This window comes from Peromyscus leucopus, chromosome 10, assembly GCF_004664715.2.
Source record: "Peromyscus leucopus breed LL Stock chromosome 10, UCI_PerLeu_2.1, whole genome shotgun sequence".
Classification (NCBI taxonomy): domain Eukaryota; kingdom Metazoa; phylum Chordata; class Mammalia; order Rodentia; family Cricetidae; genus Peromyscus; species Peromyscus leucopus.
Window position 1 is genome coordinate 75,151,901 of NC_051071.1, and position 14,586 is coordinate 75,166,486.

A 14,586-nucleotide genomic window follows, 5' to 3' on the forward strand; every position below is an offset into this window, starting at 1 on the left:
CTAGGAAATGAGAGCTGTGGAATACACAAATTGGAGATTCTGCCTGAAACTGTAAAAGACACTAAATGCTATGAACTTGATTCAAGAGGAAAGCCTGAGGCGGCAGGAGAGGTGGAGGTGCTTCAGCGATGAGAGCAGCATGCTTGGGGTGGCATTTGCTGTGGTTCTGGGACATGGTGGCTCCCGCTGAGATGACAGCTACCTTTCCGCTCCGCTGGACAACCCCACACTGAGATAGCAACACCGTGACTCTTGGCTCTTTGGGAGCCATTTGGGCTAGTCAGGCCCTTTATCCTACCCGCAGAGGTCTCAAAAGCAAACCAGGTTCATCAAGGTCAAGTACTTCTCCGAGGTCATTGTCAGAGGCTGCAGCAGAGCCAGAGATAGACCTCCCCAAAAGAGTGACTTCAAGAGTTATGTAGAGGGGGCAGAAATCATTTAGGACCATTATCTAGAGATAAATATCATAAAATCCTGGCAATCACTTTCCTATGACGTACTTTGTGGTGAAACACTTCATTTAAATATGATACTTTCATGGTTTATTTTTAACTAAAAAACAAACAAAAAAACTCCCAAACTTTTACCTTGTTCTGTATTTTTCATTTTTGTCCCTGTTATCATAATCTTGGATCTAGCACTCTCATTTCAAGCTAGATTTTTGTAATAGTTTAGCCATTGAAGCATCAGAACCAACTTCCCTCACTACTTCAAACACATTTTTTTTTTTGTTGTTGTTCTTAAAGTGACGTTCTTACAGGTTGGTCCGACGTCTAAAGCACCTTGGCCGTCTAAACTTGACTCTCTGTTTCTCCCAGCCTGACATTTAAAGAACCTTGTAAAACGATGTCAACCTAGATTTAAAACACTGTTGCAAGTGCTGGCCAGTGCTCTGTTTAAATGGTTTTGGTTTCTTGATTCTCACAGTTCTCTCTCTTGGTGCTGTGGGCTGGAAGATCTATTCCTCACTCCTCAGTCATTGCTGTTCATTAAAAGCAGCTCCATCCTTTAAACATTTCTAAATATAAAACCCCCAGCGACATCTTCCTTCACCCCTAATGTGATTTTTATTGCCCTTGCTTTTTGTTTTTTCTTAGTGATTTATGTTACGCTGTGCCAGTGGTCACGTGGTGGCTCATACAGTGCTTTGTGCAGTTACTTCATCCCTGCTTCTCAGCCAAAATATGTTCCGAGTAAGCCCCAAGGTTGATTCTTCTCGCCAGCTCTTATGTGGCCCACCACACACAGTTCCATGTTAGCCTCAGTAAACACACATAACTGACATGCTTTATTATCTTGGTCACATGGTTCTCAGGTTTATGACACTGTGTGAGAGAGATGTTAACTCAAGAATGTGCAAGCCCATCATCCCCACCCCTCAAAGTGGCTGCTTCTGTGGTTTAAAGCCACATGTGGATGAGACACACTGAAACATTTCATCCTCAGTGTTTCTAGTATCTTTTCCAGACCTCTGTGAATTCCTATTTTAATTTTCATGCAAACCTGAGTCCTTTCATGCTCCTCACCTGATACCTCCTGGTGGGACATTCTTTGTGACCCAAATCCTGTATGTTCCTGCCATGATGAAGGCTTGTCCCACATCTGTGTCTGACTCCTAGCTCTTGGTTTTGTTTTGTTTTGTTTTGTTTGTTTTTTTAACATCTGAACGTTAGACTTCTGGTCTCTTTCTCTCTTTTCTATTTTTATTATTTTTTTTTGGTGGACTTAGTCCTAAATTATTTTTTGTTCCATATTAGCAAGGGGTATGAGGTTTCAAAGAGACCACTTCTGTTTTGTGCTTAAAATACTTTGCGGTTTCAAAAGATAGACTATCCTTTGGGTTTAATAGTCATGAAGTCAAGGACATTTTTAGATTGCTTCTTATATACCAGACACTTGTGCTGAATACGGAAGGTAAAACCGTTTTAATAACTGGTCTCTTCCCGGAAGGAAGTGTCAAGGTTGGAGCTGACCTGGTTTTTCTTTGTGCCTTGTATCCTGCGTGTATCAGGTCGATTGTTTGTGTGTCTTACTTCAGCTAGTCACCTGCATCCTCTGTAAGGAAGGATGTTTGTCTTATTCGCTGTTTAATTGAAAACAGGGCCTAGTACAGAATAAGTCTTCAATAAATGTTTATTCAATAATAGTTTGCCACACAAAAGCCCCAGAGTAAGAAGGAGCCTAGTGTATCAAGAGGCAGAGGGCAGACCAACAGAGCAAGTGACTCAAGTTGAGGCCAAAAGGAGTAGACTCAGATCACACAACACGAGGCTTGTCAGCTCCAACGTTTGTGCCGGTTTGAACAATCCTGTTGGCAGGTGGATCTTCCGTGTACTGACAGCCATTTGTCAGTATGTCTGGGCTCTGTCCAGGGTGGCCAGCTGTACCTCTTTCCCCAAGATTTGGTATTCAAAAAATACCTCCAGACACTGCTAGAAGTTGGCCAGAGTGTGGAGTGGCCCATAGTTATAAAAATAAATGCCCATGCATATCCTTACAGATAGTTTTATACGGTTTTAGTTTTCATTATTATTGTATTATAAGTGAAAACTGGAAGCCACTGAAAGATTTGGATCAGGGAAGTGTCATATATTGATTACGATGTTTAAAGATTAGCTTGTGAAGACAGTCAGTTGTGAAGGGACAGGAGTAACAGGCTGTGGTGATGGCAGCCTGCAGGGCTGAAGGGTGCTGGTCCATGTGAAGGAAAGGGGGGATTTGAGCTGAGACCGGAAGGAAGAGGCTGGACTTTAACTTATAAGTTAAATGATAGAATGCAAGTTTGAAGAATTGCACTTGAAATTCTCACTCTTGCAGCAGTGAGGATGGGTGGGAGAACTGGGTGAAATGAGGCTGCTGTATACTCCAAGAGATTCTAGAAAAGCCAGTAGCAATGGGGAGGGGGTAAGGAGTGGATAAGTTTAGGCTATTTTTGATATATTTCTGTTTTTTATCCTTCTTACAGTTTTTAGATAAAGGGTGCCAGTATTTGCACATTATTTTATTTCCACACAAACTGAGCCATTCAGATGCTTCTAGCTAAGACATGCCTTTGGGAGAGGCTTGTTTTCATGCATATCTGAGCTGGTTTGTAGAAATGGCTTCTCTAAGGCAAGTGTTGGCATCAAAAGAGTTTATAGCAGTAGCCTGGGGCAAAGCTTTTACCATCTTTTCAACATTGTGTCTCTAGACTTTAGTGTATCGAAGGACATTGACCTAGACATTGTAAGTCTTGAATGTTAGCAAGCCTTGAATGTTAACATTTGACGACATAAATTTATTGGGCTTTTTTTCATCTCTGGACTCAGTGTCTTTAAACTACCAGGAAAGACGAAAGCCAGTTTCAGTCTTCAATAAATAAGACTGAGCCAAGGAGAAGCGTGGAACCAATGCCAGGTAGATGTTAACATGAGTGACACAAAAGGCATTAATGAGGGAAACACATTGAAGGATTCTCATGTGGCTGAATGTGGTGTTGATGTAGAATTCAAGGGGTGGGGGGGTGTCAGGAAAGTTAGGGCTGTAGCCATTAGTTCTCTTACCAAAGTCCAGATCCTAAATGGCCCTGCAGCAGCATCGTAGACATAAACACTGGTAGGAGAGGGCAATTCTCAATGGACAGTTGGAACCACCTCTGTCTTCATCACCATAATCTCGTAAATGAACTGTGGCCTCTGCCTCTTCACTGGTCCCACTGTCCTCGACCCTATTCAGTTTGTTCATGACACAGTAGCCACCATTCTTAGAACAGAGCAATTATATCACTCCTCTACTGAAAGCCCTCCAGTGGTATCCCATCTTATACCCGATGCAAACCCAAGTTATTCTGGTTCCTCTCAGGACTTACTACCAAGTAAGAAGCTTTTAAAATGGATGTTGTTCATTATTGCCTCGCACAGTAGGGGAAACTCCATGAGAGGAGGATTTTTTGTTTGTTTGCTCACAGATGTGTCAGCAGCAGCTAGAATCATGCCTGGTGGTACTAAGTTGCCGGGCAATTATTTGTTGAGAAAATGAATGACTGTGATCTCACCTATATCATGATACTTACTTCTTTGGTTATTATAGAATAAATTTATGTCATCCCACCCCATATTTTGCCTTCTCTTCTTCTGACTTATTCCACTTTCAAATCATAGCCTAGAGCAGGCTGATTCTCGACATTTACATTAACGTTGGTCTCATGAGTGGAGGTCTGCTTGCAGTCAAACCCGGCCTTGTGAGAACATGCCTTCTCTTCTGTGCAAGCTCTCCTTCCTGCTGTGCATTCTCTGAGACTATGGGCCTTGTGTGCAAGCCGTGGGTGCAAGCTTGGCGCTTCCCTTAGAGGAGAGCGGTGCTCTGACGAAGTGTAACAGGATCCGAATGATAACACTCCTTGGGTTGGTGGTGTAAATCACATCCCCATCTCTGAGGGCAGCCTCTCTGTTCTCTTGGATCAGCCATCGTCTGGCTCTTGGTACTGCTCCTCTCATGCTGTGAGAATGGGCAGCTCTAGTTTCCTGGGCTCCACAGGGGTATGAGCTTTTGGTTTCTTCATAAATAGAACAGAGAAATACAACCACAGAAAAACACAGGAGACTCGATGAACAGTATTTATTTAGTGAGTAAAGGAGCTGGAACTGTTGTCGCATTGTCTGCTCGTCCAGTCAGTAAATGTTATTGTGACCACAGGGTGGTGTTTGAAATCAGTCTGTTTTGAGTAAGGGAGTATTCTTTGCTTTAATGATGGTGGCTACTAAGTGGTTAAACAATTATACTCATAGGCTATGAGAAGTAAGAGATGATTATCTACATGCCATCGCAGGATTGTTTAGGGGATCTTTACATATACCTAGTAGCATCATAAGTCAAAGACAGTCACACAGAGAAGATGGTCTGTTGCTTTTCAGGCACTGGTCATAATACTTTTAACAGCCACTACCACCCTGACCACTGCCTCCCTCAATGAGCGCATACCACATAATAGCTCCACCCTTGTATGTGGTTACGAGGTCCTTTGTTGTGGTTACTTCATTGAATGGTCCCAGTAACTCTCCAAATAAGGCCCCTACCTTCTTTTTTTTTTTTAAGTGGAGGGTGTTACCAAATTGGATTCAGAAAGGGTTCATTTACAATGAGTAGATACTAAGAGAAGTGGACATATATCTAAATTAATTATTCAGAATTATAATGGCATATTATCTGCACAGGTGCCAGAGGAGATGGCTTTGTGTTTTACACTGGAGGAGTATTATGAGGAAGGGAAATCCCTCCTCCAAGGGCTTCCTTATAAGAGAGATTTTTATCAAGCAGAACAAGCTTCTTTTGTTAATCATAATGCCAGTGCCTAAAGACAGCTAGAGGATAGTTATGGGTGCTCTGTGTCCCCACGCTGTGACTTCTTTCTGCAGAAGGGAGCTGGCTATCACCTGGACCTGTTTTGGGTGGCCATCCTCATGGTGGTGTGCTCCTTCATGGCTCTCCCCTGGTACGTGGCTGCTACCGTCATCTCCATTGCTCACATCGACAGTCTGAAGATGGAGACAGAGACGTCTGCACCTGGAGAGCAACCAAAGTTTCTGGGAGTGAGGTACGTTGTCACAGGATGATGGCCCTAGAAAGCCCACGTGTACACACATCTTTGTCTCAGTCATATGGAGGTAGACATAATCTGGGGATGGGATGGATGTGATAGTTACTTTATTACTAAATTATCTTTTCCAGAAAGGACTTTTTTGTTTGTTTGGTTGGTTTTGATTTTTAGAGACAGAGTTTCTCTGTGTAACCCTGGCTGTCCTGGTACTTGCTGTGTAGACCAGTCTGTCCTCAAACTCAGAGATCTGCCTACCTCTGCCTCCCAAGTACTGGGATTAAAAGTGTATTCCACTACCACCTAGCCAGAAAGGATGTTTTAATAAAAAAGTATAACTAGTAGCTTTCAGTTTACTTCTTTTTTTTTTTTTTTTTTTTTTTACTTTTTTAAAGATTTATTTATTATGTATACAGTGTTCTTCCTGCACGCTAGAAGACCAGATCTCATTATAGATGGTTGTCAGCCTCCATGTGGTTGCTGGGAATTGAACTCAGGACCTCTGGAAGAGCAGCCAGTGCTCCTAACCTCTGAGCTGTCTCTCCAGCCCTTAGTTTACTTCTGATAGTAAACTAAGTATATGTAAGTTTTCTTGATTTCTGTAGTATTAAGTGATGCAACATAAAGACATCCATGATTTATTTTCTTCAGTATACAGCTGAGTCCTGTAGAAGTGCTCTGCCTTGGTCATGTGTAGAACTCGGAGCCCTTAAGTCTGCCATGATTTCTAGCATTCTATGAATCAGTTAGGAATTCTCATTTTCCAGCTTATTTCTGTCCCCATAAGAACTTGAGGAACTATAACCTTCAAATATTAAATTAGAGGAGTTGCGAAGGTTAGTGATAGAAGAACTCTGTACACTATTGAGTATTTTGTTTTGTTTTTTTTGTTTTTTGTCATAGCAAGCTTTGCTCACTAGAGCTACAGTGCATAGCTCACACAAGAGAGCCAGCATTTCCCACGCCTCAACAGTGGGTGATTCTTTCTTGGGGGTGGGGAGGGGGTGTTGGACGTGTATCATATTTGTTAAAAAGTACTTTTGTTGTTGCAGATTTGGAAATTAGACTGTTGAGATTTATTGCACTCATGAAATTTCCCTGAGCTGTTTGTTAATTAGACTGTGGGACAATGTAATATCTGTCTCCCATGAAAGAAGGTATAATTACACAACAGCACAAGTTGTTTGAAAAATAAGGGCTTCAAAGAAGCTAGTAATTGATGGACCAAGAGCAAGTGATTTTTCTTTCTTGGTTCTGGAAGGAGCAAAAGCTTTAGAAGAATCACGTTTTTTCTTCCTGAGTTCAATGGTTTTAAGATTTTTTTTTTTAAAGTTACCACTTAGATTGGAGTCATATGATATTTTTGAGATCTCAAGTACCTTCTACCAAAATCTTTGATGCTTTCGCCCAATGCTAATTTGGTCTTTCTCGGAAGGTCTGTGAAAACTGGAGGTAGATTCGTGATCTTTGATGTTGTTTCAGGGAACAAAGAGTCACTGGAACTCTTGTGTTTATTCTGACTGGCCTATCAGTCTTCATGGCTCCCATCTTGAAGGTAAGTACGTAAAACACTCACCTCTTCCTCTTCCTTGGAACACTGACTGGTAGCTGGACACATGAATGTGAAATGCTTGCAAGATTTCATAGCGCATGGAAGCAGGGGCCAATTAGATCAAGGACTTTAAAAATATCTGCCTTGATTTTCCCTCTACCCCTGCATTCCTTCCTATACTATTATTTTTCTGGTTTCTTGTTGGAACCATCTTATATCACCAATACTGAAACCTCCTCTGACTTATAGAAGGGCAGTGTCATACATGCCCATCTGACTCGTCTTCCCCCTGCCCCACACAGGCTTTTTATTCCCTTTGTTTTCTATCCATCCTATCCACCTGCTTGTTCCTAAGGTGTACCGCCTCTTGCCACACCCCCACAGAACTCTAGTGATTCACATGATCACTGTGAATTTCTTTCCAATATTTTTAATTATAACCACATTTCTGTTTTTCCTTGAATCAAGAGGCATGTTAGTGCTGAAAGGGACAGGAGAATAAATGACTGATTGATAATTGGAAACCTTTAGAAATGAACTTTTGAAGAATCATTGCATGGTAGAATATTTAGAAGGTTGGAAATCAACATATCGGTTGGTTGATGCGGTGGGTTGGCATCTGTGTGGACAGAGCAACATACATACAATGGCCCCTTTAGGAAAAAGAACTAAAGAAGAAAGTTAACGTTTTTTGCTCATGAAGCTTCCTGTTTTGTGATACAAGCTAGCTTCTCTCTCTTTTTTTTCTATTATAAAAACATCCCTAACCAGTTATCGGTAATTTGCATCTTATACTTTGTGCTACTGTGTAAAGCGCAAACTTCACCCAGACCTAACAACTGTGTGTAACCACTGTTAACAATAGCTTACCATTATTCCAACTGAAAAAATTTATTTTTAAAGTTTAGTTTTTTTTATTTATTTTTTTTATCCTGTTTATTTTTTTCTTTTATTTTACAATACTATTCAGTTCTACATAACAGCCACAGATTCCCTTGTTCTCCCCCTTCCTGCCCCCCTCCCCTTCCCCCCAGCCCACCCCCTATTCCCACCACCTCCTGATCAAGGCCACCCCGGAGGACTGAGATCTACCTGATAGGCTCAGTCTGGGCAGGTCCAGTCCCCTCCTCCCAGATTGAGCCAAGCGTCCCTGTATAAGTTCCAGGTTTCAAACAGCTATCTCATGCATCGAGCCCAGGACCTGGTACCACTGCCTAGATGCCTCCCAAACAGATCAAGCCAATCAACTGTCTCACCTATTCAGAGGGCCTGATCCAGTTGGGGGCCCCTCAGCCTTTGGTTCATAATTCATGCAGGCATCTACGGCTAGGCCCTGGGTGGAGCGCTGGGAGTCTAAAGTTTAATTTTTAAGACTTTTGGATGCCTATTTGGTTGTATAGGTAATGGTGTCATAGTACATGACTCTAAAACATTCAAGTGTGACAGTGAGCAGCAAAAGCTTACCTTCTCTCAGACTAGCAAGTTTCTACCAGTGGTCAGTCAACGAGTTTTAGAGGAAGGACCTACAACATCCAAATCTGAAGACCAACTTTGCCTTTCAAGTACTAGACTCATGCATTCATTTGGTATGAAATAATTGGTAGATAGTTAAAATACTTGATGATCCACCATTAACCCTTGGTTTCCATAGCTTCAGTTTTCTGGTTAACTTATGAACCAAGTCACGAAGGACTGTGTATATCAGGTGACCCACAGAAGAACTGTGGTTAAAAACAGCGTCAGAGAAATTATTTCTGGCCTGTGTCCCGTAGGGACAGAGGAAAAATCACAGTCAGTTCTATAAATGCAAGGAGGTGGCTTTAAAGGCTTAGTGCAGTGGTTCCCAACCTGTGAGTTATGGCCTCTTTGGAGTTGAACCATTCTTCGTAGGGGTCACTTAAGACAACCAGAAAACACAGATATTTACATTATGATTCATGATAATAGCAAACTTACAGTTATAAAGTAGTAATGAAGTAATTTTGTGGTTGGAGTCACCACATGAGGGATTGTACTAAAGGGTCGAAGCACTAGGAAGGTTGAGGACCCCTGGGTTAATGAAGCCTTGTACCTTCTGCCAACGGCCTTAGCTGTTTCTGTCCCCCTGGCAGGTCCTAGCATAAGAGGCTGGCTGAAATGCTTAGTGACACGTTAACTTCACACAGTGAGGTCACATTTAGAGAGGTCACTGTGGGCAGTTAAGTCCCTGTACTGTAGGAAGCACCAATTTCCTGCAGGTGGGCTCATGCAGTACGCCGCTAGAGTGCAGCCTTGCTTTGATGGGGCCACCTAGAAAAAACGTTTCTAGGGAGGGACAGGCAGGCAGAAATCCTTTCAGCTTTCAAATCTGCCCACCATCACCCAGCCTTCCATTTTGTCTTGTATATGATTTGTTTTCATTAAAACAGTATAAAATCCTGCTTCAGAAAAGGCAGTTGTATGTAAAACTTCCATGATTGTGTTGCAGAAAACTCAGCTTTAGTCATGGGGAACCCACCTGTGGGCAGGTATGGTTCTAGAGGGGCACACAAAATAAAAATGGTTTAAATTGTTATCTTTAGAAAGATTGAAGAGACTCATAGCTGGTAACAGGACCCCCTGACTATCCCTTACTCTGTACCCAAGTCAAGCTGCAGAGAAGTTGAAGCTGAAAGCCTTGGGTTTTTGCAGTGAACCTTTTTACCCATCTGTATATGATGCAGCTTAGTACGTACAGGAAGAGGTCAGAACTCATTAAGAAGAGCGGGGAGTGCCAGGGAGCCATGAGCCCCACTCACACCCGCCTTTGGGTATTTCTGTCTGGCAATGGTGATTCATCTGAAGAGTCTTTGTCTCCGTTAGTGAAAAAAGTAATTCAACACACATTTCTTTCTGTAGCCTTGGCTGTCCTGGAACTCACTCTGTAGACTGGGCTGGCCTCGAACTCAGAGATTCTCCTGCCTCTGCTTCCTGAGTGCTGGGATTAAAGGTGCGCACCACCACTGCCCAGCTTCAGCATGCATCTTTAAGCCAGGATTTTCTCAGATGTAGGAAATGAAATTGTTCTTGCCAGTTTAGCTCACGGTGGGCTGTGGCACACCTGATGGCACAGCAGCAGGGTTGAAGCAGCCTTTATTCCGGAGCCTCTGCTCCTCGCTTGAGTAAGTTAGCTGTCCCTTGCTGCAGGAATTGCATCTCCCAATAAGGATGGCTCTTTCAGGTCACGTGCCCTCCTCAGCACTGTTTGGCAAGTTATGTGCATGGGTCAGCGATGCCTCGTTAGCGTCACCAAGTCAATACAGGAAGAAGCAGAGGTTAAGGGTACAGTTCAATGTAAGCCATGGCTAAGGAAAAGGTACAATTAATAATTAACCTCAAAATGCGTGCAGAAAGTGGTGTCACGAGTTGTTCTCTCATATGACAGACAGCCTTTTTTTTTTTTTTTTTCTTTTTAAAGCAACAGGTGATAACTTCAGAGAATAGTTTTACTTAAGATTGTGCCTTGGAAAGTTAGATCAGATGTACAGGAAATAGAGTTATAAGTGAGCTTTTAAAAACTGAAATGGTTCCCTGCCCGACTCCTTTTTCCCCTTATAAGTTTAATGGTCTGAGATGAGATGAGCAATTTTCTTGCATGCGTGAAGCCATATAGGTGGTTGCCTACTTATGCAAGGGGTACTTTGAACGTGAAGTTTATGGCCTCTGTTTTGATCTCTGTGCTGAAATCCGTCTTTCATGTGGAGGAATGTAAGGAATTACAGTGTAGCAGCTTTGAGTTCATGAGGGTACCCCTTGACCCTGGCCAGCTACAGTCACAGATGCCTCAAAGCGCCGCGTCGCATCATTGCTTAGTACAGCGTTACTGGGAAGTAAGAATAACTGGCTTCCCAGGCTGGCGACATGGCTTCCGCTGAGCGTTTGCAGCCAGAGTTCTGGAAGTGTTGATCACAGAGCAGCACAGAGATGAAAGGCGGTTCCCTGAGCTGTCTTTCCCTGTTTTCCTGGCAAGACGCAAGAAACAGAGATCAAGCAAAGTTCACGGCTGCTTCTGCTGCCTTTGCATGGATTAGTTTATCTTTAACATGAGGCGTGGCCACAAGTTATCTTTAAGATTTGTTAGTGCACTAAAGTGTAGGAGACGGCCTTTAATTTGGACTTTGGCAGATACTTGGTCTCCACTTGCAGTCCTGTACCATGGAAGCAGGGCAGCTGTGGTGGAGAGGACCATGGTATGACCGAAGCTACTGTCTGTTGAGCTTGGCCTCAGATTAAGGAGTCATCACAGATTTAAAAAATTTAGTCTTCCATCGGTGCTTTGAAGAACTATATGAATAATATCTCTACTTTAACTATAGGAAAATATCAATTACTCACTAGACTTCAAAATGCATAGGTGGTATAGACAAGATTTGAACTCTGGAAGTTCTGGCACAGAAGTAGTCCTGTAACCTCGTATAATGTGTGCCTTTCAAAATAAAACGTGGTACTTATCCTTCAAAGGATCTCTGCTGTTTTTCCTCCCATAAGATTATCTTTCCCAGATTCTTTGATCTCATTTGGAATCCTTCTTATGTGGAGAAAGTTATGTAACTTTCATAAACTCTCTTCAGACCTCATTCCAGGCTGAGTACTGGAGGTTCTCTATCCGTATAGATTGTTTAGACTTAAGAGAGTTAGGGCATTATGATAATAACGTATTGCCAAGGCAGGTTAGCTGAAAGAGCAATATAGTAGAAATTAAATAGAGCAGTTCTTCAAGTCATACCTTCCAGCCAGCCCTCCCTGTATCCTAGCCACCCTCCCTACCCTTTCCTCGTCAAGGAGGAAACAGGAAGACCTGTGGTTGGAAACTATAGGCAGCTTCCTCAGCTTGTCAGTCAACGTCTTCAGGATAAGGATGGCATAAACTCTACATTTATCATTTGTTAGTTGTCATATTAACTAACTAATTGGCAAGATGTTTTCTGTTACATAGTCTATCATAGGTGTTTCCTACGTAGGGATACTCAAGAGTTAAGAAAAACAAACAAGTGTCTCTATTCTACAGCTGGTAGCGAAAATCCAAACCCAGGTCTGTTCAACTTCTGTTACCCATGTCTTACTCAAGACCTAACTTTTAGTTTTAGACAACATGCACACACATATGCACAAGCATACATGCAGGCAGGCTGAACATAAAACCATCAAGAGATCTCAGTTTTCCCTTTAATCAAATATCCTTTCATATTTTTCCTTCTGGGAATGTTCTGCTACTATTGGCAAAGCACCAGGAGATACAAGGGGAAAATATAGAGTCCCATTCACCAGAATTAGAAAATTTGATGACATAAAATTAAGAGGTTAAATTTTATTTTTATTTCATCTCACTTTTATTATTCTATATGATTATAGGATTAGTCTTTTAATTTTTCATTTTTAGTGTTTATTGAATGTAACGCTTCTTCGTAATTATCCTTTTTTGCTTCCTGGATGTTATTGATGATATAATTGTTTACACAGGTTACTATTTAGCAATCTTGATGTGCCTCTGAAATGGGTATTTTTAATTTCTCCTGCTTTACTTTGTAAAAATGATTGCCCACTACTACTGTATCATTCCACTTTAATTTAAAATTAATTTTTGATAGAATTCAATATTTATAGATATTGTCACACACTAGCCTAGACTGGCCTTGAACTCATATATTCATGGCAATCCTCCGGCCTCGGCCTCTTAAATGCTAAGACAACAAGCATGAGGTACCATACCCTGGGTAGCTCTCACTTTTAAAAGCATTTTTTCCCCTTCTTTTGAGAACTTTCTGTTTTGGTGAATGATTCTAATGTGATTAACTGTTAAACATTGACCTTCTGATATGATTCATGAACTAAATTCTATAAAAGATACCTCTACCCCCAACAATTCTGTCAGGTTTCATTAGGAGTTCCATTATGGGATTTATATTGAAACATACTGTTGTGAAGAAAATGAAAATTTCATAAGCATTTATATCATATTGAATCTAACAAAAAATCAGTTTTACAGCTTTTCTTATGTGTACTATTTTTTCCCAGTTGAATGTGTGTATGTATGTATATATATTTGAATATATGTATATTCAAAAATGGATGTATACACACACATAGATACATAAATATACATCCATATATATACATGTATATGGATATATATATATACATATATATATATAAATAAAACATTCATATCCCTAATTTCTGCATCCATCCATGACATTCTGTGTTGCAGATGGGGTGAAATCCGTTAACATTAATTCAGAGAATGAATTTAAGACCCAACGCACAATGTTTCTTTGCTATGTAGAAGCACATTTGAAAAAAAAATGTTTCGTTAAGACCAAGTAAGGATAGACCTTTTGTGACACTTTCCAAGCTGGAGAAATGCTTTACTTAGATTAAAAAAAAAAAAAATGACAACTGGGGGTGCTGGAGAGATGGCTCAGCCGTTACGAGCACTGACTGCTCTTCCAGAGGACCTAGGTTCAAATCCCAGCACCCACAGGGCAGTTCACAACTGTCTGTAACTCCAGTTCCAGGGGAATTAACACCCTCACACAGACACACATGCAGACAAAACATGAATGCACATGGAATAAAAATATTTTTTTAAAAAAAGTAACTACTGAAGAAACATGAATAGTTTCCCATGAATTAACTGTTCTTTCCTCCATCTACTTCTCCTTCTTTATTTGGAGCATTAGGAATGTAACAATAAATGAAAAGAAATCATCACCTATTGAGGGAAAATAGATGCTTTAAAATGAGTCATAGAAATAAATTAGATTGTTTACTAGTCTTATTTATTTCTTTTTGGAAAATGTCCATAAAGAGTTGTAAGTAGTTGATTGGCTTGATCTGTTTGGGAGGCATCTAGGCAGTGGTACCAGGTCCTGGGCTCATTGCATGAGTTAGCTGTTTGAAACTTGGGACTTATGCAGGGATGCTTGGCTCAATCTGGGAGGAGGGGACTGGACCTGCCTGGACCTAGTCTATCATGTCGATCTCAGTCCTCGGGGGAGACCTTGATCTGGAGGCGGTGGGAATGGGGGGTGGGCTGTGGGGAAGGGGAGGGGGGCAGGAAGGGGGAGAACAAGGGAATCTGTGGCTGTTATGTAGAACTGAATGGTATTGTAAAATAAAACAAAACAAAACAAAACAAACAAACAAACAAGAGTTGTAAGTAGCCTGAGCACTCATATGCCAAAAGAAACTGAGGCTGGTGCTTGAGCGCAGGTGACTTGAGTGGGTGGTGTCTACCGCTCTGTGGTCACTGCTGGGTATTGCAGCATACTGTCTGGCCGCCAGCATGGCCCTCCTACCCACTTTATCGTTCAATTCCTTTTCTCTTTTATTCTTTTCTGAGCTCAAGATTAAAATCAGTTCTGGTAAAATTGCTAACCCATTTCAGAGAAAACATGGATAGTTTTTAGAAGTGTGTACTCTTCTCCACTGAAGTTTGGCCATT

General features: G+C 41.5%; 1 protein-coding gene across 10 annotated transcripts in view; it reads left to right on the top strand.

The window, feature by feature from the left end:
- The window catches only part of Slc4a4 (solute carrier family 4 member 4), a 427,900-nt gene that overhangs the window by 394,524 nt on the left and 18,790 nt on the right, over positions 1–14,586 (top strand). For all 10 annotated transcript variants that reach the window (XM_028888567.2, XM_028888892.2, XM_028888700.2 and 7 more), the window contains 2 exons: positions 5,394–5,572; positions 7,055–7,127. In XM_028888567.2, the coding sequence (XP_028744400.1) occupies positions 5,394–5,572; positions 7,055–7,127 (252 nt within the window). The remainder of the gene's footprint in view (positions 1–5,393; positions 5,573–7,054; positions 7,128–14,586) is intronic.